Genomic DNA, 24429 nt, shown 5'->3' with positions numbered 1-24429 from the left:
TTGAGTAATCCCAAAGGTCAACAGAGCAGAAATGCTCCTCAGGCCACCAGAAAACATCTGGTACAGCTGTAAACATTGTTTGGATGACTGCTATGAAGCTATAACCGATGTTTATACAACTTGTTTTAAACTTGTTTTAAAGAGAGTTTAAGTGTGGTGATGTACAGTGGGGCAAAAAAGTATTTAGTCAGCCACCGATTGTGCAAGTTCCCCCACCTAAAATGATGACACAGGTCAGTAATTTGCACCAGAGGTACACTTCAACTGTGAGAGACAGAATGTGAAAAAAAAATCCATGAATCCACATGGTAGGATTTGTAAAGAATTTATTCGTAAATCAGGGTGGAAAATAAGTATTTGGTCAATAACAAAAATACAACTCAATACTTTGTAACATAACCTTTGTTGGCAATAACAGAGGTCCAACGTTTACTATAGGTCTTTACCAGGTTTGCACACACAGTAGCTGGTATTTTGGCCCATTCCTCCATGCAGATCTTCTCGAGAGCAGTGATGTTTTGGGGCTGTCGCCGAGCAGCACGGACTTTCAACTCCCGCCACAGATTTTCTATGGGGTTGAGGTCTGGAGATTGGCTAGGCCACTCCAGGACTTTCAAATGCTTCTTACGGAGCCACTCCTTTGTTGCCCGGGCGGTGTGTTTTGGATCATTGTCATGTTGGAAGACCCAGCCTCGTTTCATCTTCAAAGTTCTCACTGATGGAAGGAGGTTTTGGCTCAAAATCTCACGATACATGGCCCCATTCATTCTGTCCTTAACACGGATCAGTCGTCCTGTCCCCTTGTCAGAAAAACAGCCCCATAGCATGATGTTTCCACCCCCATGCTTCACAGTAGGTATGGTGTTCTTGGGATGCAACTCAGTATTCTTCTTCCTCCAAACACGACGAGTTGAGTTTATACCAAAAAGTTCTACTTTGGTTTCATCTGACCACATGACATTCTCCCAATCCTCTGCTGTATCATCCATGTGCTCTCTGGCAAACTTCAGACGGGCCTGGACATGCACTGGCTTCAGCAGCGGAACACGTCTGGCACTGCGGGATTTGATTCCCTGCCGTTGTAGTGTGTTACTGATGGTGACCTTTGTTACTTTGGTCCCAGCTCTCTGCAGGTCATTCACCAGGTCCCCCCGTGTGGTTCTGGGATCTTTGCTCACCGTTCTCATGATCATTTTGACCCCACGGGATGAGATCTTGCGTGGAGCCCCAGATCGAGGGAGATTATCAGTGGTCTTGTATGTCTTCCATTTTCTGATGATTGCTCCCACAGTTGATTTGTTCACACCAAGCTGCTTGCCTATTGTAGATTCACTCTTCCCAGTCTGGTGCAGGTCTACAAAACTTTTCCTGGTGTCCTTCGAAAGCTCTTTGTTCTTGGCCATGGCGGAGTTTGGAGTCTGACTGTTTGAGGCTGTGGACAGGTGTCTTTTATACAGATGATGAGTTCAAACAGGTGCCATTCATACAGGTAACGAGTGGGGGACAGAAAAGCTTCTTACAGAAGACGTTACAGGTCTGTGAGAGCCAGAGATTTTCCTTGTTTGAGGTGACCAAATACTTATTTTCCACCCTAATTTACGAATAAATTGTTTACAAATCCTACCATGTGAATTCATGGATTTTTTTTTCACATTCTGTCTCTCACAGTTGAAGTGTACCTCTGGTGCAAATTACTGACCTCTGTCATCATTTTAAGTGGGGGAATTTGCACAATCGGTGGCTGACTAAATACTTTTTTGCCCCACTGTAAATCACAAGACTATGAAGTCACAGTTTAGATTTGTTTTCACCTGCTGGTTGTTCAGGTTTAGGCACTAATCGCTTTGGTTTAAGAGTAAGACTGACTATCTATCCATCCATCCATCCATCCATCCATCCATCCATCCATCGATGGATAGATAGATGATTTAAGTAGCTATTTACTGAAGCTTGATTAATATCGATTTCGTCTCAGGGCACAACCCCTCTTTTGTACCCCGAGGTTTGAATTGCTTTACCGTTTCTGGATGTGAGTTTTTAAAGTGTTTTCTTGCTGGTTTTGAGGCCATTCCAGTGCTCTATGTTTTTGATTCATTTTGGGATGTCCTCTTTTTGATTACTTATCATTCTTATGATATTTTATCAAGTCTCTTGCTGTTTTCACATTTCAGTTTCTAGTAATAAGTTGAAGGTTGTGGATTAACCCTTGTCTGTTATTCTAAGTCATATTTTCCTCCACACTTCCCATGTTTCCCAATTTCCACGTGCCTCCCTCTGACTTGTTTCAAAGACTCAGAAAACGTGTTTTCTTTTGTTTTGCGTGTTAGTTTTGCTTCCTGCCTGTCTCCCCTAATTGTCCTGATTGTCTTCATTTCTTCTGTTGGCCTGTCCCTCTGTATATAAATATTTGTCTTTGTCACAGTGGCTGCAGTACTTTCCTGTCTGCAGCTGAGCACCCTGCATACCATGTTGTTACGTTAGGATGCTCTCTATGGTGGCTCTGTAAAATGTCACCAGCAGCCTCTCCTCCAGGTTGTTCCTCCTGAGCACTCTCAGAAAGTGGAGACGCTGCTGGGCCTTTTTAACCACCGCTGTAGTATTTGCAGTCCAGGAGAGGTCATCAGATATCTGCACGCCCAGAAACCTCATGGAGTGTACCCTCTCCACACAGCTCCCGTGAATGTAAAGTGGGGCCGGGTCTGCTCTGCCCTTCCTGAAGTCCAAGATAAGTTCTTTAGTTTTCGTGGTGTTCAGTTGGAGGTTGTTAACTGAACACCACTCAGTCAGTCTGTTGACCTCATCTCTGTAGTCCGACTCATCCCCCCTTGAGATGAGTCCAACCACTGTGGTGTCATCCGCGAACTTTATGATGGTGTTTGAGAGATGGGTAGGGGAGCAGTCGGATGTGTAGAGCGTAAACAGGAGGGGACTCAAAACACATCCTTGTGGAGACCCGGTTCTGAGTGTGATGGTGCTGGACCGGTGGGGGCCGAGTCTGACAGACTGTGGTCTATTTGTCAGGAAGTCCTTGATCCAGAGGCAGATGGGGGTGGAGAGTCCCAGGTGAGACAGTTTCTGGACCAGGATCTCCGGGATGATATGATTGAATGCTGAGCTGAAGTCCAGAAAGAGCATTCTCACATAGCTTCCTCGGTGCTCCAGGTGACTCAGCGCAGTGTGGAGCGCTATGGTGATAGCGTCCTCGGTGGAACGATTTGTCCTGTAGGCAAATTGGTGGGGGTCCAGAGTGGGAGGCAGACTGGCCCTGATGTGCTGACAGACCAGTCTCTCAAAGCACTTCATCACTACAGGCGTAAGTGCAACAGGCCTGTAGTCATTTGGGCTGGCCACAGCTGTCTTCTTGGCGATGGGGATGATGGTGGAGGTTTTGAGGCAGGGCGGGACGGTGTTTGATGACAAGGAAAGGTTGAAGATTTTAGTGAAGACTCCGGTCAGTTCGTCAGCACATGCTCTGAGAACCTTTCCATGTATTCCATCAGGACCTGCCGCCTTCCTGGGATTCACTGACCTTAGAACACACCTCACTTGGTGCTCCCTAAGTGTTAGTGTGCCAGTGCTGGGGGCGGGTGGAAGTGGTGTGGCAGCTGAGGGCTTGGTCGTCTCAAAGCGGGCGAAGAAACGGTTTAGATCCTCAGCCAGCGAGGCATCAGTCCTAGATGTTGCCTGGTTATTGCCTCTGTAGTTGGTAATGTGATTGATCCCCTGCCACATTTTTCTGGGGTCGTTGTCAGCAAAGTGATCTTCAATCCTCCTCCTATAGGCAGCCTTAGCTTTCCTGATGCCTCTACTCAGGTCTGCCCTGGCCGCCCTATACGCAGCCCTGTCCCCTGACTTGAAGGCAGTGTTGCGGCTTTTTAGGAGGGATTGCACTTCGCTATTCATCCAGGGTTTTTGATTTGGAAACACCCTGACCCTTTTGTTGACGGTGACATTGTCAACACAGTTCCTGATGTACGAGAGTACAGTGTCCGTGTACTCCTGGAGGTTGTGGCTGGAGAATAAATCCCATACAGTTGTTGAGAAGCAGTCCTGCAGTTGAGAAAGGGCTCCTTCAGGCCAGGTTTTTATTGTCTTTGTCTGGGGCTTTGTTTTTCTCAGCAGGGGGGTGTAGGTGGGGGTGAGGGACATGCAGAGGTGGTCAGATCCAGCCAGGTGGGGGAGGGGTGTCGCTCTGAAAGCATGCCTGATGTTTGAATAGACATGGTCCAAAGTGTGTTCTCCTCTCGTAGCAAAGTCCACAAACTGGACAAATTTAGGAAGCACAGTCTTTAGGCACGCTTTGTTAAAGTCGCCGGCGACAATAAAAACCCCATCGGGGTGGGCAAGCTGTTGTTTGTTTATGGTGTTGAGCAAGAGGCTGAGAGCCGTGCTAACGTTAGCATCCGGCGGTATATAAACAGCTATCACAATAACTACTGTAAACTCCCTCGGGATGTAAAAAGGTCTGCACGAGACTGCCAGAACCTCCAAATCAGGAGAACAGTGTGTGTGAATGATCCTGCTGTTACAACACCACTCGTTATGCACGTAAACACATAGCCCCCCTCCTCTGCTTTTACCTGAGTTGCTGTTTCTGTCATGCCGGTGTAGCGTGCGGCCTGCTAACTCGACTGCAGCGTCGGGAATCAGCGGGTGAAGCCACGTCTCCGTAATAAGAATAATGCTGCAGTTACGTGCAAAGCTTGTGTTGGCTATCTGTAGCTCCAATTCGTCAAGTTTGTGGGTGATGGATCTGGCGTTCGATAGGAAAAGGCTCGGAAGTGCTGGCCGGTGTGGATGTTTGCGTAGCCTAGCGTCTGAGCCCGACCGGCATCTCCTCTTCTGCTTTCTTTCCCTCCGTCGCCTTCTACGCTTGCTGGGTGGGCAGACTATCCACGGTGACCCTGGCGGTCTCGCTATCTCCACCAGGATGTTGTGTGTTCGCTGATAGTCGCCAGAAACAGACAAACTATATTTAAAACCTAGGTCAATTAGGTTCTGGCGACTGTAGAGATGGCGGCGTTGCAAACATTCAAAAATATCCACATTAAAAGTAAAAACGAGCACCAAACTGGAGAGCTAAGAGCCGCTGCACCCGTGCGTGCCGCCATCTTGGCATTAGTCTCTGATTTGATGAGTAAGAGCCACCATGTTGCTTCCTGTTGAAAGCGTGTTCTTCCTCACTACTGTCACTAAGGGCTGTTCTGATACTCTGTAATATTGTACCGTCTTTAATTTACTATACAATAGTCCCTTGAGCTGATGGTTGTTGACACCTCGTGCTACATAAATAAACCTAAAATGAATTTGAACTTGATAGTTATGTTGAAGTTATCTGGGCGCTGTTCCAGATCTTTCTGTCTCACTTTAACCTCCAGAGATAAACCACAAGCGCACATTCACACACAGACATGGACAGTTGGCTTAATTGTGATCCTGTCCAGAGCTTCAGGTGTAGCTTTTTGCTTTTTAGTAAAGCTTTTCTTCGTGTCCTGTGGGAGAGATGAAGGTTTTCCATCTGGAAAACATTCTGTTGAAGCCAGACGACACCACTGGCACTGAGCTCACACCGACTGCAGCGACATTCATAGCATACAGGTGACAAAACGACGGCCTTCATCCTTGTCTGGACGTCTCAGCGTTAAACTCGCGGTTTTAAGTTTGTATTAGTCCATCCTTCTTCTGGGTTTTCATTGGCTTCTGTATACATTGCTTAGTCAGTATTTAGTTTTCTGTTAATAATACTATTTGTTAACCTTGTGTGTATGAGCCTTGTTATTTGTGACTTCAGTTCTTAGCTTTAGTTTCTGATGACTTTAGGTTTATATTTAGTGACATTACCAGTGTTTCCATTCAGTTCCTTCTAACAATCTCATCTTTGTCTTCATGTGTTTCAAAGTAGCTTTGTGTTTCCTAGTTCTGTGGTTTCTAGTATTTCTTGAAAGTCTCCTGCCTTCAATCTCTTTTTTTGGACTTTTGGATTCAACACCATCAACAGTTGAGCCTATGTTCACTTCTGTCTCCTGCATCCTGCATTTGGGCTCCAAGCAATCCACAATCCTGTGTGTGACAGCAGTCCACGGCACACAGACTTTTATACAACTTAACCTGAGGAGTCGCTCTCTTCAGGCGTGTGGAAAAAATGTTAGTTTAACTCACATCCACACTGGTTTCACTTATCCATGCTAATGATTTCTTTTTAGAAAATTAGGGTTCTTGTCTTGAGTGCAATCACAGAAAAGGATCAATTATTTCCTTCAGACTTGGTTGTTTCCAGTTTTCAGTTGCAGTTAGATTTAGGCTTGGTTAGATTTGGGAAACAAAACTTCTTGAACTGGTTTTCCCAACGGGCTTTAGAAAGCTTGTGCACCACAGTGGCTTTCCGATAGAAGGAATTGGAGACAATGAAACCTCTTCTTTGACCATTCCTTCTTCTTGAGTTAAAACAACATGAATGATCAGTTGCAGGGACGACCTTGGAGCACTGACATTTTCATGATGTTGTTGGAACAACACCAACACGGTGATATCATTTCATATTTAATGTGGTGGCTCTGAGAGCCCAGTGACAGGGGAAGAAGAAAAACAACAGTTCTGTGATATAGATTTGTTTTATGACTTTTTCTTCTGTTTGTAATTTATGTGCCTTAAATATTGCATAATGCTTTGTGCCTCAGACAAAGAGAGAATCTTACATATGAAACATCTCACTGGTGGAGCTAATAAATGACCCAGACTATTGTCTGTAAGAAATCAGAAGCCAAATATGTGTGGAAACAGAGTTTTAATCTGAGCAACGAGGTGTAATTTATAAGCTCATCGTGCATTTTTCTTTTTGGAATTAAAAAATAACTTCTGACCAGAGGAGTCTGTGCACTGATTTCCTCTTAAAATGCAGCAATTAGATGGAAAAATAACACAAATATAGTAAAAAAATAAAAGCCTTAAAATTGAGTTATGTTCAGCAATCAACACAAAGCTGCCAGGGTTCAAAACAGACTTTGAGATGAGAAACATTTCACTACTCAAAGTCTGCATCATGGTTTCACTTTGTCAAAGAGCATGCATCCTGTTTCTGTCATGAAAGTGAAGAACGCTCATCTTTGCGACCAAAGACATTATTCACACAGAACAACTTCTCCAACTTTATTTATCTGCCAGATTAAAAACGAGGGAATGGCAACATAATTATGATTTGTATCATATGCAGCTTACTGAGAATTCATTACTGTCTGGTGATATAACTGTACTTAGGTCCATCATAAAGACTCAGTCCTGATTTTAAGATGTGAGTAAGCTGTATGTCATTAGCTGTTGAAATAGTTTTCATACCTTTATGAAACCTTTATTACTTGGTAGTGTTTTGTGAGTGCAGTTGAGAGCCTTGTCTTTGATCAATGCTTTTTTATTTAAATACATCATTTAGAAATTATTTTTAAAAGCAAACAACTAATTGAGCTAACTGAGATTTAACAGGAATATTTTTAGCCTAAAATGAACAGGGCAGGGGTCTCTGTCCTGCAGTTTTGATTTAACTTCCTAGAACCTGTTGTCCACATTTGTGGACATCACATTTTGGGTTGTCTAGACCAAAATACTAAATTTTGCTCTACAAAGGCCTGATGTCCACTTACAAGGACATTATACAGCCACTGTTCTATTGAATTTTAAAGGAATATCCTTATATGTGCATCTCATTTTTGTCAGAAACAAAAATCAGGGAAAACAAATGTGGCAATTCTTTGTTTTTACATTCATCAGGTCCCAATTTGCCCAAATATCAAAGAGAAATTAAAAATGCATGCCATGAAAGAGTTGGGGTCTTAGGAGATTAAAACTCTACAGGAGCAGAAGTCCTGTAGATTTAATCTGTAACCATGGCCATGAAGATACCCAGCCTTAAGTTCAGCATTGTTTTAATCCTCCAGTGTCAGACAGGACGCAGAAATGGAGAGTGAATGAGCCAGAGTTTATGGATGGAGACGATGCATTTGGACATAGAAGGCAGTGCGGCTGCAGCAGACCAGAGCCAGCAGGTCATCAGCTCCCAGCCAGAAGGCCTGAGAATCGTGCTGAGGAATGAGACACCGATGCCAGGCTGCGACCGTCTGTGTATGCTCAGATATTTGTCTCTGTGTGCGAATATTTACAGTGGACAGACAGGGACCGAAACTCTAAAAGTAGAAACGCCACAATGGAAAAAGTCTCACGCGTTCATATATTTTATCTGCGTCACCTCAAAGCCTGCAGAACAGTTTCACTAAAATGTAAATATTGAACATTACAAAGACATTTAAGCTCTATTTTAGGAGTCATTAGACTGAAGTACATTATCACAATAGTTCAAATATGAATGACCATCGATTATCAAGATGATCCAAATAAGTTAGTGAACAAACTTTATCAGAATGATGGAAAATCTCTGGACTACAGATTGAAAAAATTTGGGGGGAGGACGTGATAGATCATTAGGCGGTGAATGTTGTGTGAAAAACAACAAGCGAGTATGTAAGAAAAATGAAAGATAAGAAATAAGAGGAAATGGAAAGAGTGAGTGACTGCCAAAGATAAAAGAGACAAATTGATAAAAAAAAATTTTAAAAAGAAGAACAGAGAGAACATGAAAGTCTCCAAAAATGGAAATCGTGAAAAATACAAATGTTTCAAAATGACAACTTCCACTTACGTCCCGTACTTCAGGAAATCCATCTATGTGAGGACTTTAGACCTTAAAGAGGAGACATTTTCTCTGTTTTGCCTGAAACCCCGTCCTCCGGGTGCTGTTAGCCACATTTCCTGCATAACTAGCATGTTTTGTCAGTGATTTATGTTTGTCTTACCTACATACTGGGTTTGTAGACCCAGTGTATGTCACAGTACTTCAATAAACACACCAACACACCAAAACAGGACATGGAGTTGTTTAATGGCATCAGGTAAAAACTACAACTGACTGGCTTGTAGACCTGATCAAGACAACCTGCTGAAGTTCAAACCGAGCATGACAATGGAGAAGGAAGGTGAATTAAGTGACTTTGGCTGTAACATGGATGTTGGTGCCAGATGGGCTGGTCGTCTATTTCAGAAGCTGCTGATCTAATGGGATTTTCCCACACAACCATCTCTGTGGACCTTTTTCTCATAAAGGAGAAAATATCCAATGAGTGAAAGTTTTCTGGGCAAAGATGATGCATTCATGTCAGAGGTCAGAGAAGAAAGGCCCGACTTCTTTGTGCTGATCGGACGGCAACAGTTACAGTCAAGATATGCAGAAAAGCATCTCTGAAGACAGATTAATCCAACAGATTGAACCTTGAAGCAGCAGCAGAGGAGCACATCGGGTACCACTCCTCTCAGCTAAGAACGGGAAGCTGAGGTTAGAATTTACACAGGTTCAGAGAAATTGTACAATTGTAAGGCAGTCCAGGCATCTGATTTGGATGCGTCCTGGGTGCCACTTCCAGGAAGAGAGAAAGGAGCTGCTGGATATATAAATATATCTCAGCTGACTTGGGAATGCCTGAGTGAGGGAGTTCTGGGTTTCTCTACTGTCAGTGGTAGAAGATGGATGGATGGATGAATGGATGGATGGATGGAGAAGGGTGTCCACCCTCAGCATTGTGAAGCGATGTTAACCTAAAGAGGTCAGTGAGTATATTTTATATAGGCTAGATGTAGATGTGCAATGTGTATATCTGGTTAATTGCCAGATGGTGTGTCAGAGGTGGAGAATGTTGTTTATACATGATGAGATAGCAACGAACGCCAGGCACTGACAAACCCACACATTGCGAGCAGCATTAATGCTCTGCGGGTGTGTGTTGGCCAGAGTCAGAGGAGAGGTTTGAACTGTTTTGAGAAGGAACAGATCCTCATTCTTATCTGGACCCTCCCCTTATTGTGAAAGAGCATCTCCACTCTGGACAAAGAAGCAGTGGGCAGAATGAGTGCCGTGTTTCATCAGTGTATCATCACCGCTTCGTGGTGTGGGAAAAATTTCCTGGACAGTTATTTCTCACACCACGATTTTCCTCCTCTGTGATCAGACTGTATTTATAAAAGGAAATACCCTTGTGCAAGTTATGAAATCCTCAGTGGCCGTTTATCCTTTTTCGGTCGAACTATTTTGGGATTTTACAGGGGACTAGAGAGTTCTTCTTTACTTATTCACTATAAAACTCAAAACATCAGAATCACAAGTACAATAAAAGTCAATATCTGTCCCTGCAGTTACAGCCTACATACGTGTACTGGACCTCTATGCGTACCTTTATGTGGACCAAAGGAGTAAAAGGTGCATATTTGTACAACTTCTTCTAAATTTAGAGGTGCCTAGAAAAGAAAGCAATAGATTCATGGCAGAAGAATAGGACACACATTTATTTTAATTAATTTTACTCAGCAGTCATTAAGGCAAAGAATGTCGTTAAAATCTACATGAACATTTGAGGTGCTCACAGGATCCACTGTTACACTCAGGATGGGGACCCAGCTGTGCTTCACAATCGATGTGACAGCAGCTCCATTATTTATGATTCGATAAGCAGGAAAATAATAATAATTCTGTTTTGTGTATGTCTGCAGCTGGTCTTCTACAAGGCGGTGCAGATTCTGTCCAATCTGGGCCACAGCCTGTCAATCATCACTCTGCTAACCAGCACCATCATCATCTGTTTGTTCAGGTAAAAACACTCACTGACCACAGCTCACAGAAGCACTGTTTCAGTTTAATTCATGGTGACCAGAATTACAAGTCATCTCAAGGCACTGTATACTATAAAGACAAACAACACTGACAGAACATTAGTGACCACATAGTCAGAGAAAAAAAATCCCCATAACAGGGACAAAAGCACATGTTCAGAGACCACAGCGCTGTCACCACTTGTTTGATGAATGGGAAAGTGGAGGAAAGAGAAGCATAAAGGAAGCTGTGGAGTCACAGACAACCAGGAAGTGCAAATATTGAGCTGTGTAGAGTTTCGTCTGATGCAGTAAAAGTAGAAATAAAAACTATGAAAGCACCTCATTACACACAAAACTTTATTATTGTCCAAAATTCAAAAGTAAAATGCTTCTGCTGCAGATGTTTAAGATGAACTCAGTTTAAGTGTTCTCATATAAATATGTAATAATATTAAATATTTAATAAAACAGCTATTAAAAAGCTACTGTTAAAAAACATCTCCTGTAACTACAAAAACTGCAACTCTTTTACTTTGCACGTGATTATTCTGATAATTACTTGCTAATATTTGTTCTTTTTCCATCTAAAGTACAGATCTTATCTGATCCTAGAACACTGAAAGCAGAGCCGCAGACGACTTGTCTAGTGTCCTGATCACCCATCAAAGACGAGACATAATCCCCAATATGCATGTTCAAACAACCAGAAAAAGCAGCTGTGCTCTCAGTTTGCCCAGCTGCAGGCGCTGATGACAGGACACAAACACACCCATTAATTTGACTCTCAGTCAAGCAGACTAAAGCAGATCAATCCTACTTTAAGATACTTTAGTCCAATTTGATTTTAATCAATGTCTATTTTTAGATTTCACTGGACAAGCATTGATTGCCTTGCTTGTCCTGATGGTGCCATTAACTTCATCAAGGCATTTACTCAGGGCATAACATGTTCCATCACAGTAACCCTGCACAATAGTATTTTTACCTCTTCGTAAAGTCGCCCTGAGAGGTCAAATGGACACCAGCAAATTAAAAAATGCTGCAAAAGCACACAAAACACAACTAAAGCTGAATGAAGCAAAATGGAAGTAGGAAAAAAAAGCTAAAACTAAGAAGCAACTGATAGTATTGGATGCTTCTCTTGGCGGTCAAAGGGTGCATTAGAGGGGCTTTTATTCTTCGCCTCAGGAAGAAAGCGTGTGTTAGGCAGACTTGCTGAAACAAGCGAACAGGTTGGAGAGGCACAGAGAGGACAGAGAACACAAACGCAGTGGTGGCATCTAAGGACATGCTGTGGAAGAGTGGAGACAGGAGAAGTTGTCGCTGCTTCGTGGAAAGTCCCACAGCTGCCTGAGCCTGTGGCAGCATAACTAAGAGATAATTCATGGTCACCCGACCCAGCTTTAACTATAACTAACTATAACTAGAAGCTAAAACTTCTACAAATTGTTGCCTTTGGATGTCATGACTTATAATGTTGTGTGCACATGGACGGATTCAAATTTTCTTACTTACCTAAAAGACAAAGTAAAAGTAACAAAGACAAGGGCGATGCTTTTGAGCTTAACAAGGACACTGCTGGAAGCATCCACAGGGGTGATGGTGGAACAACCTAAAATAAACATCTCTTATATGTAAATGAGGCTTCTTATGAAGGACAAACAAAGGTGCCTCACACTTTTTCTATTAATACAATAACCCTGAAAAGTCTGCAGAAACTGTCTTTCTCTTTTTAAACATAAAAATATGGTGACGAATGTAAAAAAAAACCATGAAACTTCCCTTTTTGAAATAGGTTTGTAAAGTTAATGATAATGACTAATCTAACATCTCAATTTAAATTCCCTGAAACAGTGAAAGTTGGTATGTGAAGAAATCAGAAACAGATGATTTTGTCTTCAGTTTTACATCATAGCTCCAGATTTCTATTCTTAGACGCTGCCAGAGTGACTTTGCACGATTCGTAGTCTCATGCTGGGCCCTCGTGCAGCCCCTCAGGTCATCTTTGTAAAGAAAACAAATACAGGGTTTGGAGAGCACGTTTCTTTAGAAAACTCACATTTACTACACCAGCAGACTGCAATCAGAGTTTGGGGTCATGGCTCTGACCTCTTCAGTCTTCTCACATATGTTGAATGAATCATTTTTGTTCTTCTAAAGTGCGGAAATCCTGAAAAAAACGTGAGGTGTAAAGTCAGGCAGGGTCCAGCGCTGAAGGCAAAGTTATCAGTCTTGTTGTGCAAATATCCTGAAAAGTCAAGATAATTTGAACAAATGATGTATTCAGAATCGGGTTATATAACACATTTTTATTTATATACTCTTAACACTTCCGAACATACGGAGCATGATAACAGTTTGTAGAGATGTGCGAAGCTCAGTCTGGATGGACTCCAGCTGCTCACTCGGCCGCTATCAACATGTTTAGATACCGCATCCTTCAGTCAATTCACACCCAGACACTCTGTAAACACACTTCTCTATGTTTGCGTGTGTGTGCGTGTTTACAGGAGACTCCACTGCATGAGGAACTACATCCATCTGAACTTGTTCGTGTCGTTCATCCTGCGCGCCGTCGCAGTGCTCGTCAAAGACACCCTGCTCTTCTCGTATGGTGAAACCACAGACTGCAGCCAACAGCCCTCGCTGGTAGCCTTTCACGCATGAAAACACACACACATTTTTTACTTCACCGTTAAACACATTTACTATATGTACAAAAACCTTTAGATGAACCTTAATTAAAGTAGAAACAGGAGGAGTCTGTATTGGTGATACCAACGTTCACCTTTAAAAAACTTTCTGGGCTCTTCCAAGCATCTTGGAGATGAGCACTTTATGAGGCCATCTGTTGCAGGACTCTTGTAGCTGAACTGAATGTTTGGTTTTTTATGACTCTGGCTAAATGTTTGGACTCTTTGTCATGCAGAAGCATGAATTTGGAACCAGTTAGACGCCTTCCTGATGTTGTTTTTGTGTGTGTGTGATGGATAAGAATCTAATCTATCTAAATGTTTTGCACGGCACTGAGGGTCCTTAGGCAGATGGCTATAAATGACCTCAGAGTGAAGCATTGGAAACCATTCACATAAAGAAGCAGCTTTAGTTTAGAAAACTGTGGGTGGCTTGCAAAGTTTACCTCTATATCTGCATTTTTTCCAACATGTCCACACATGCTGAAGAGAGTTTTCAAATTTGCATTTCTAGCACCGTTAATCCAGGAGTCATGGGTTGGATATACAGTCCTGTGCAAAAGACATCACTCATTTCTTCTTCCAAAAAGCCAGACTTGTAATTTATAAAGTGGTCTTGAGCAATAGTTCTCCAGCTTTGAATGTTCTACCATGTGGATCACCGTTCATGGAGCGGTTAAAAACAAATGTCTTTCAGTTCTGAGAAAAGTAAATTAGTAAATTCATTGGAAACAAGCGCAGATTTTTTTAATACACTGGCTCAACTGCACATTTACACAAAACATTTGAGAAATCTTTTCACAGTGTAAAAACAGTCACCCTAATGCCAGTCATCAAGGTTCACAATGAAGTTGGTGATTCTTCTAATTCTTTGTGAAAATGTATTTCTTTGTGGTCAAATTATAATATTACATACAGAACGTTACTATGCAAACTATAGAATGGATGTAACAAAGCATGTTGCTGTGTGTGTGTGTGTGTGTGTGTGTGTGTGTGTGTGTGTGTGTGTGTGTGTGTGTGTGTGTGTGTGTGTGTGTGTGTGTGTGTGTGTGTGTAGGTGGGCTGTAAGGCCAGCCTGATCTTCTTCCAGTACTTCATCTTAGCTAACTTCTTCTGGCTGCTGGTTGAAGGTCTTTACCTTCACACGCTGCTGCTCGTCCTCCCCACCTACTCCTTCCGCCTCTCCATCTACATGCTCATCGGCTGGGGTAGGTTGAACCACAATGAGAGCACCGTAACTTTATGTTGTCTTTACAGTCTTATTGGCCTGGTCTTATGTGTAACCACTGATAATGTTCCTATCACCAAGTTAATGTCTTAAAACCCACTGAAACATCTGACGATCATGCATTAAAAACACTTTATTAAAACTGAATAGAAACCAAAGACAATGTAAGACAGTCTAAAGATGATTAAAAAAAACGAATAATAATGGAAACCTCAGACTCCTGGTGAAAGTTTAGAGCACTTGTATTGTGGACTTAGTTTGGTTTCTGCACAGAGAAAGTTTAGAGTTATCTGACATGAGTGCAGTGAAGTAGAAACAGTCCATTAACATCACTCAGCTAACAAAGTGGTCGAACCATCAGGGAGCTGAGCTACTTGGAACTTTCTCTTTCTTACAAAGTTTCACATACTATGCAATCCAGTGAAAAACTAATTACATCCATGATTTAGTGACTTTTAAAACCTTCTTTATCAGCAATAGCTTGAAGTAATACCTTTTTGAATGGCTTTATCAGTCTCTTACATTGCTGTGGAGAAATTCTGGCACTCTTCTTTAAAATATTACCTCGGTTCATTGAGATTTGCAGGCATTTGTTTATACACAGCTCTCTTAACGTCCTCCCGCAGTGTTTCAGTCAGGGTGAGGTTGGACTTGCTCATAATCTTTTGTCCCAACATTTTTTTTCACATTTACCATCTGCTGGCCAAAATCTGAACTATTTCCAAACAAAGCGCAGTCTCTCTCTCTAGAGACGAATTGAGTTGTGAAATTTGTTCCATCATTACCACTCGGTTGAATTAATCCTGTGCTAAACTGACCCCTGAAACCGTTGAAGATTAACCTTATGCTTTAATATGTTTTTGACACGGATGGCTTTTGTTAAGCAATCTACTTAATGTACAGTAACTGGGCTAATTGTTCCTTTTAACCTTTATGTGCACATAAAATGAGACTAGCTGACCTGCCCAAGCTTAGCTGTTGGCAAGTCAGTGCTAAACAATGTACAAATGACCTCTTCACAATGAGCAAACACACTTCTCTGCTACATAATGTCTGCCACTACCCACAAAGCACATATAGGTCAGCAATACATCACTGCGCTCTTTGGGATTCATGCTAGGTTAAATTTATCACAGGAGGTGTTGATGCAAAGCAGATCGAGCCCTTAAGAAAATCCCTGCAGAGAATTAAGCTCCGTACGAATGAGGCTGCGAGAGGTCAGGAAGACCAGAAAAGTTTATGAAAATAACAATTCATTCAATGTTCCCTGGTTGCAGTTAGCGTGCTATTAACCCTGCAGTTTAAAAAAATCAATTATATTGATAAATTTAGAAATTTCATAGACAGCCCTGTTGTAGCACCCCTTTAGTGTGAGCCTCTGCAAAACACAGTGCCAGCACTCAGACAACCAGCAGACAGTGCGTCACGCTGCTGAAGTGAGCTGGTGTATTCAGGGAAAGTCCGGGCAGTAAACACTCTCCTGGCCTCTGCGTTCGCTCTCTTCCATTCTGTCTCAGCTGCTGCCTTCTGACACCTTCCTTCCACTATCCATCTCCACTTTACCAACAGTTCCTCCCCAATGCATCACCGTTCAGCCCCAGATGTTTAATGTGTGTGTGTAGACGTCATATTTCCTTTGTGGCACTTTGCGAGGATGTTCTGTGCCTGCCAGATAGAGAACCTAAACAGATCCTCTTCTCCTCCATATCTACCTTCCTCTCTACTCTCTGGTTCTCAGGAATCCCTCTTGTGTTCATCGTGGCATGGATCATTTGTAGGATATACATGGAGGACATGGGGTGAGTCTGCAAGTGTTTAAACATTGTTTTCACAAACTGTGTCAAGGTCAGTGCAAAAATCAAACGTTACAAACTTGCAGGCGGCACATTATGCTTATCCTTAATTTCCACCACATGCATGCAGTTGCATTGGTTGAAGCTTATATCAAAAATAATGCATCTTTGATTTCATTTAACCATCTCTAGGTCAGGAAATATTACAAATCTCACTGACTTATTTACTCACTTCCAGGTGTTGGGAGATGAACAACACCCCCATACCAAACAGAGTGATCAACTGGCCCATCATGGCATCTATCATTGTGAGTTTTGTCCCAGGATAACCTTGCATACATCAGACAGAGTTTTTTCATGAATTAAAAAAGCACTTCTTAAATGTTTTTTCGGCATCCTGGACACAATCCTTATTAGTTATAAACAGTATAAAGAATTGACCTGAGTAAAAGTGAGTGGATCTGTGGTCAGGATGATTGTACACACAGCCCATTATGCCCCACCAGTGGGTATAACACAGTCTAAATTAATAGGTCAAGTCTGTTTCGTCTGTTTTTTGTTGTTGTTGTTGTTTTTTTTGTCATTAATCTGCAATTTGAACTGAAATTCATTTTCATTTTCACCTGCTTTGTCCTTGTTTTCATTTTCTCATTTTATTTTGCTTTCTTCTACTAAAATATAAAACATTGGATCATTATTTTTATTTTACAAATAAATATTCACCATATTAAAAATGATGCACTATTACAGAGCCTGCACAGCCACACATTGGTTTTTAGAGTCACACACTTACTGGACACATCGTTTAAGTGCTCCTGTTCAACTGATGCTAAATGGAAACATGCCATGCAACATTCAGATGGCAGGATTTGGCATTAATGACATGAAAACATGGATCCTGCTTTTTATCAAAGGTTCAGGCTGTTGCTGGTGGTCTAATGATGGCAAGAATGTTAGCTTCACTCACTTGGTACAAACTCAGCATCATTTAAAAACTACAAAAGTATTGCTGCTGATCTGTTTTTGGTCAGCAGCAATACTCAGTACTTTTCTAGGGAAGATGTTATATACAAATAACGAATGACTATAGCATTCACATCTTTATAAACCATACCAGAGTCAATCTGCACAATGAGTCCTTTTAATTTTGAAGCTTTAACACACATAGATGGTTATACTTTAACTCTTGGACTGAACCAGAGCACTTTGTACTGTAGTTTTTATTTTGGTAATAGAGTTTGCTAAAGTACTCACAGATAATGTTTCTTTTTAACATACTGTTTATTGTTGGGTTTCCAGGAGAAATGTTTAAGGATCAAAACTAGTTGATGAGGTTTAGCAAAAGATCACAGATTGGGATAAAATATTCTGATTATGTCAAAAGTGTCACAGCCAGAGTGATCTAAAACAAACAAGCAGTGCAGGCATAAATCATCCTTCCCATTGAAATCCGTTAGTTTCAGAGTTGCAAAGTTACTCCAGCAACATTCATTTCCATACGCAGCATACTAAAAAATTACAGTGTGACATATTTTATCGCTATTTTTGGATTTTCTGTGAGACTTGGCCTCAGATGGTGGATCTCTTTATTTACACTGGAAATCCCAGACACAATTATATCCTCTGATACAGACATTCATAAAAAAAAGGCTGCTCAGTCATTGAGAAAACATCTGCAAACAGATAAGTTTTAGATAAAATTCAATCAGTCAGCAGTCGATTTCAAAACATGCGAACCAGCAGATAATCCATCAGAGCTGTCATGCTGAACTTTTCTATTTTTACTATTTTTACTTGTTGCAACAGTGAAGCTCTGCTTGATCCGTTGTGAGCGAACTGCTTACTGCTTGTTTTTGCGAAGCTCTATGTAACTGACGTTGTACGATTCGATTGTTGAGCATTTTGCAATAATGTGTGCTCTAATATATGCTTTGTGCCATCAAGTTTCCATTTATATTTGGCTATAACTACGATTTATAGATGTCTTCTAAATATATGAAATGCAAGCAGTTGTAAAGTTATTGTTCTGAAAACGCATTCATCTGTAAGGACATGGTCTCTGAATGTGTGCTTGTGTATGTTGGTACATGACTGGGCAGGTTTTGGAGCGTAGCTTTCTCGTGAACTGCTTGTTCAAACAGTATGACTGAGTGATGGAAGTCACTTAACACAGAAAACCAGAGAAAATACACTTAAAATTAGGGGAATGCATATACAAAAAATACACCTCTGAGTGATGTTTTGTAAAAATATTTGCAACATGTCAAAAGCTTGTTTGAGGATTCAGATTTGGTTATATGGTCGAAGTTAGAGTTTTTATAATGCAGCATTATTTGAACACGCCTCCCTTGCTGGCCTTTGGTCCCACTGTGGCTAATGATCCAGCTAAGCACAGCTATTAGCTGCACTTGTTTTCATTTCGGCACCTCTCAGTTTTTGTAACCTGGTTGGCTGGTTTCTTATTCTTGAAAAAGTATTTTTTAAGTATCATCATCATATATGTCACATAAACACATGTATGTGGGTGTGAGCCCCTCCACTTACACTGCAGCTGATTTTTATCAACATATGGGAACTGCTCTTCAAAATGAATTGAAACCCAGCTAAGGCCTTTGTGTGTAGTGTTTAGATGTTCTTCCTGTGCCCGTGTTTGGTGCTGGGGCTTCCTCTCGTAGTTCAAAGACATCAAAGGTTAAAGTGCTGATGCTAAAATGGCCATGGACGTGAGATACATAAAGTCCTTAAAGTTTGCACTCTAAAGAGCTTTGAGTGGTTAGTAAAGCACTCTGTAAATGCAAGTACATCACATTTCACTTACTCAGGTCCCCAGCAAAAAACCACCAAGTGTGGAGTGGACTGTATGAAGGGTTGTTGAGCTTTACAGTGGACGAGTATCTCATCACTTGGCTCTGTGAGGGGAGCAGAAGACTGACAGATGGACTCGGGCCATGTCTGCAGTGATGTGAACACTATACTGGTCCGTTGTGGTAAAGAGAGAGCTGAGCGTAAAAGCGAAGCTGTCAATTTACTGGTCGTTCTACATCCCTGCCTTCAGCTGTGGTGACCTAAAGTGACAGGGTGAGGAATTCAGTTATTTAGAGGGACAGATTAGAGCTGCTACTCCTCCACATTCAATGGAGGTGGCGTGGGGATATCTAAGATTATGACCTGAGTGAGGAGGCCCTGAAGTAGACCCAGGACATGCAGGGGAGATTATGGCTCCCAGTTGGCCTTGAAATGCTTTGGTGTTCCTCAAGATGAGCTGGAGGAGGTAGCTGGGTGGAGGAAGGTCTGCGTTTCTCTGCCTAGGCAAACTTATCCAGACAGCCTGGGTAAATGTGAGAAGATGGATGGATGGAGTTCGGAAACACAACTGTACAGTCAGTTTTTGGACTCTTTGCTCCTGGACAGACAAATTTCATAGAAATTTGTTTCTAACCTTTCTACACTTTTCGCTAATATGACTCCTCTTTCTTTCTGCCGTGTTTCTCTACAAGATCAATTTCATCCTGTTCATCAGCATCATCCGCATCCTGGTGCAGAAACTGCGCAGCTGTGATGTGGGCGGAAACGATCAATGCCAATACAAGTACGTCAAGGAACTGAGGAGTCATATTTTTACCTCCGAGCTCTCGCTGATTAGATTCATATGCATTTAAGAGGGCTTCCTGATAATGTGGTGACGAAAGCAGCAGTCATATCAAATCTCCTCGACACATTAGACAGGAACCATTATCACATTATCAGCTAACTGTGTTTAAACTTGGACATCTTAGAATCAATCTTCCTGCCTGTTTCTGCTTCTCAATCTGGAAACAAGTGATTTTGATTATTCTTTCTTTACCAAACAAATAATAGCCATTCCTTCCTCATTGTAACTCTCCTTTTTAATATCCAGAATAAACAATTTTTCTGCACTGTTGAGAAAAAGTGAAAGAAAGAGATTTCCCACTGATGGTCTCGCAGATAAGTTTTAGTCTAAATGTATTGTGTGCATTGAGTGAGTATTATGTGTGTTTATCAGGCGCCTGGCTAAGTCCACACTCCTGCTGATCCCTCTGTTTGGGGTGTATTACGTGGTGTTTTTCTACCTGATGGAACCGGAAAATGAAAACGTGAAGCAAGTGAAGATCTTCTTCGATCTCGGCCTCGGATCATTCCAGGTACTATAAGACATTTAAAAACATAAAATTCCTAAATAAAATGATTTGCCTTTTTTGCTCTGGTAGGAAAATGACTGTAGTGGAAGATAAAAATGTCATCAAGTTAAGACCCAGCAAAGGAGAGAACCACATCAAGAATTTTGACCCTTACAAGATAGTCATGTATGATTGGGAGTTGTAGTAAGAAAAATAAACATTGCATGTTCTTTTTTTAGCTCATTGACTGTGTCCTAGTTTAATGTCCGGCTCTGTGTCTGCACACAGTCTCCATTCTTTCCCCACATCCTTGACTCTTCTCTGCGGTCTTCCTCTTTTCCTCCTGCCGGGCAGCTTCTGTCCAACATATCCACCATCTCACCTCAGCCTTGCCTCTCTAACTTTGTCCCCAAAGACTCAGCCTGAGCTGTCACTCTGATGTGCTCATTTCTTGTGCTGTCCCAACAAACCAGTCATTTAAAGTTGCCTCCACACTTCTGCCTTCCTTTCTCTCTCACTGCCTCTAATAAAGGCAGAAAGAAAAGAGGAAGACAATGCAGGAGATTGATGAGTGTAGTGAATGAGGACATGCAGTGGGTTGGTGTGACAGATGAGGATGCTCGGGATAGGTGGTGACCCTTAAAGGCAGCATCCTTTAGTATTAATATAGCCTTGTTTCTGACACGTTGGCACTGATCTGTTATGGTGGTATTTGTTTCCTTTTAGGGTCTAATTGTAGCGGTTCTCTACTGTTTCCTCAACAGTGAGGTGAGCCTATGCATGTGTTCTTCGTAACATAATTTACAAGATTTTTTAATATATAATATATTTAATATAATTCTACTTCTTCTTTTTTTTGCACATAAAGGTTCAGAGTGAGCTGAGGAGGACATGGAAGTGTTTTTCTGTAAAGCGCTGCGTGGGACAGGACTTCAGGCTCCACAGCGTGAACCAAAATGGTACAGAAAGCTCGACCCAGTGTTCTAGAAACTCCCGAGCCCAATCCATCCTGCAGACTGAGATCACCGGGCTGTGATCTGCGACACAAACAGCCTGTTTTGTTAAAGACTTTGAGAACGGGCGCTCATGTTCGGTCAGTGTGGAGGAATTATACTTAACCTCGCTTTTATAGACATATCGCCTGATGCTGCAGGGACTGAACTTGTGGCTTGCAAACGTTTTTGAGGTGAAAGACTTCGTTTTGGACCGTCAAACCTCCCGGAGATATATATTTTTTTTTTTTCCACATCGGCGTGAGATTTCACAATGATCTTTAACATTTTTAAACACATAACGGATGAAACAGTGCCTCCTATAATGTTTCCAGAACAACAAATTCATTTTTATAATTATTCTCCACATCCAAAGAATGACTAACTGACTTGAAAAAATAGTTTTCAAATAGTTAATGCACAAATTAAGACTTACATAAAAATGCTAAATCCATATTGGAGAAAGTAACCATACAGTTTATATACCTGAAGGTAGATGTATACAGAAATATTCATATTTTATGTTTAGTTTTGTAGGGCTGATCTAGTTCTTCCTTTCATATAAGCTTTTCTTTTTTTAACTGATATGCAGAGTATGTTTGGTTAATAAGGTTCATCCATACCTGCTGATTAGTGCTAAGTAAAAAAAGAATCCACCTCATAATAAAAAAGCCGTACCTATATTTATATGGCTGAGTTATCTACAGTTGTACAGTTGATATGAAGGAAGAAATTAATTATAGAGACCAAACGTGTTGTTCATATCAGGCTGTAAACATGCTTATATGTGCCGTGAAGTTGGGCATTTTAGCATGGCAGGCTATGGGGATGTGGAGCCAGCCTCACGTGGCCAGTAGAGGAACTGCAGTTTTTGGTGCAGTTTTTCAGCTCTGTTGGTTGCTACTGTGACGTAGTAGATGTTGCAAATTATGTTGCAAATATGCTTATAGGTAAGCATATTTATTCCTGCTTTTCAGTTCGGTCATCTCACAGGCTGTTCAGCTCATTAATATTGTAAGTCAAGACTCACTGTCCAAGAAAAGATTCAGGAAATATGCAAGGGAAAGTTTTTGTTTAAAAATCTATTTATGTTTTTTTTTTAACGAAAACAAAGCTGAAAAAATAAAAAATAAAACCAAATAACGGCAGCTCAAATCCCCGACCTCTCACTTTGAAGCCCCACTGAGCTAACTGATTCAGACACTGAGCTGATTATTGACATGGGAAGCAGAGACCACTACTGTATGTGGAAACAATGTCAACATCTGTCTGTTTTTGGTGCAGATGGGCTACTGCAGCAGAAGAAGACCATACCCGATGGCTCTCCTGTCAGCTAAGAGCAGGACACTGAGGCTATATTTCACACGGGTTCACCAAACGTGGACAACAGAAGATTGGAAAAATGTTGCCTGATCTGATGAATCTCGATTTCTGCTGCCACGTTTGGATGGTAGGGACAAAATTTGGTATAAATATGAAAGGATGGATCCATCCTTTCTTAGATCGGTTCAGGCTGGTGAGCACATCCCTTCGTGACCACGGTGTACCCATTTTCTGATCGCTGCTTCCAGCAGGATAATCTCAACCTGGATTCTTGAACATGACAATGAGGTCACTGCACTTAAATCGGCTCCACAGTCACCAGATATCAATCCAGTAGAGAACCTTTGGGATGTAGTGGAACAGGAAATTGGTAGTGGATGTGAAGCCCACAAAACTGGAGTGACTATGTGATGCTATCATGTTAATATGATCCTAAACCTTAAAAGAAAGCACAGGAGGTTCAATCAGGTACTAAGAAGGGGTTATTATTAGTGTTAGGAGCAGGGTAAGTTACCACAGTGATGTAGCCACGTAAACAGAGATCCACCTTCACCTCCAGACTTTAAGCTCAACATACTGCAGCCTTCTGATCTATTACTGTAATTTCACTTTGCAGTACACCCCTCTGTTTTGACTGGCAAGATATCATTGGTGTTTCCTGGGTAACTGTAGCTCTTGTCACTCTTCATTTTTTCATGTTTTGAATGCATTTGATAACAATGTGTGTTTAAGTTGGTACCAAATTCAGGGCTCAACAAAAACGGCTGTCTGAACAGCACGTTATCGTCAGTAATTTCACTATGATCCTCTTGAAGTTCAGTTTTTTCCTGAAAGTCTATCATGGATCATTGCTGTTTTACATGTAATTTAATAAGGCCTACCACACCTGTTAAATGTATTGTTTTTTCAGTAACTCCATTTACTTTCCCTTATCACGTCAGCAGGGAATGAACGTGATAGCATTCAATTTGAGATAAAATTAGAATACAGATACTTCACTTTAAGGGTGATCAGTGTTTCCCACACACAGAATGTTCTCATCCAAACGAACTCACTGTAACAGAGTTTTATCAGCGCCTTGAGGTGACAGTTTGGATTTGGCATTATACAAATAAAATGGATTTGATTTGAATTAAAGCCAAAAACCATGCTTGCCTTGTACATAGACTGTTTTGTATTATTTTTCTTTCTTTTTTATACAGTGGAGAGTATATCGCTGGCTGATTGTAAAATGTAGAGAAAGACATAGTTGTTAAATTTGTAAGCTTTTGATCACAACTGTAAACCTGTGATTCCATATGTTTAATCCATAAAAGCTTTTTTATCATGGAAATGAAGCTCTGTTTGTTCAATCACACAAACTGAATCCTTTTAAATGTTTTTTCTTCCACATTTGCAGATATTTTCTCATCTTATGTTTCTGTTTCTGTGAAGTAGCATAACATAAGCAGCATGAAAGGTGATAGTAAGACAGCATCTGCAGACAGTTCAACTTTCTTTTAAGTGTCCTTTATTTTCTGGCGTCGCCTTTCAGCAATTATCTCACAAAAACATCAGAAGCTGTGAGTCAAAATC

General features: G+C 41.3%; 1 protein-coding gene across 2 annotated transcripts in view; it reads left to right on the top strand.

Annotated features, from left to right (window-relative positions):
- LOC113029441 (vasoactive intestinal polypeptide receptor 2-like) overlaps window positions 1–24177 on the top strand; it is a 46607-nt gene extending 22430 nt beyond the window's left edge. The window contains exons 5-14 of one of the 2 annotated variants that reach the window (XM_026180295.1): window positions 10585–10682; window positions 13197–13335; window positions 14437–14587; window positions 16346–16406; window positions 16639–16708; window positions 19898–19989; window positions 20425–20563; window positions 21266–21307; window positions 21408–21498; window positions 22816–24177. In XM_026180295.1, coding sequence (XP_026036080.1) covers window positions 10585–10682; window positions 13197–13335; window positions 14437–14587; window positions 16346–16406; window positions 16639–16708; window positions 19898–19989; window positions 20425–20563; window positions 21266–21307; window positions 21408–21498; window positions 22816–22868 — 936 coding nt within the window. In that variant the 3' untranslated portion in view covers window positions 22869–24177. Of the gene's footprint in view, window positions 1–10584; window positions 10683–13196; window positions 13336–14436; window positions 14588–16345; window positions 16407–16638; window positions 16709–19897; window positions 19990–20424; window positions 20564–21265; window positions 21308–21407 lie in introns of both variants that reach the window. The other variant, XM_026180294.1, reaches the window with a different exon arrangement.
- Window positions 24178–24429: the final 252 nt, after the last annotated feature.

This window comes from Astatotilapia calliptera, chromosome 9, assembly GCF_900246225.1.
Source record: "Astatotilapia calliptera chromosome 9, fAstCal1.2, whole genome shotgun sequence".
In the NCBI taxonomy this organism is placed as follows: domain Eukaryota; kingdom Metazoa; phylum Chordata; class Actinopteri; order Cichliformes; family Cichlidae; genus Astatotilapia; species Astatotilapia calliptera.
This window is presented reverse-complemented; position numbering and strand designations above follow the sequence as displayed.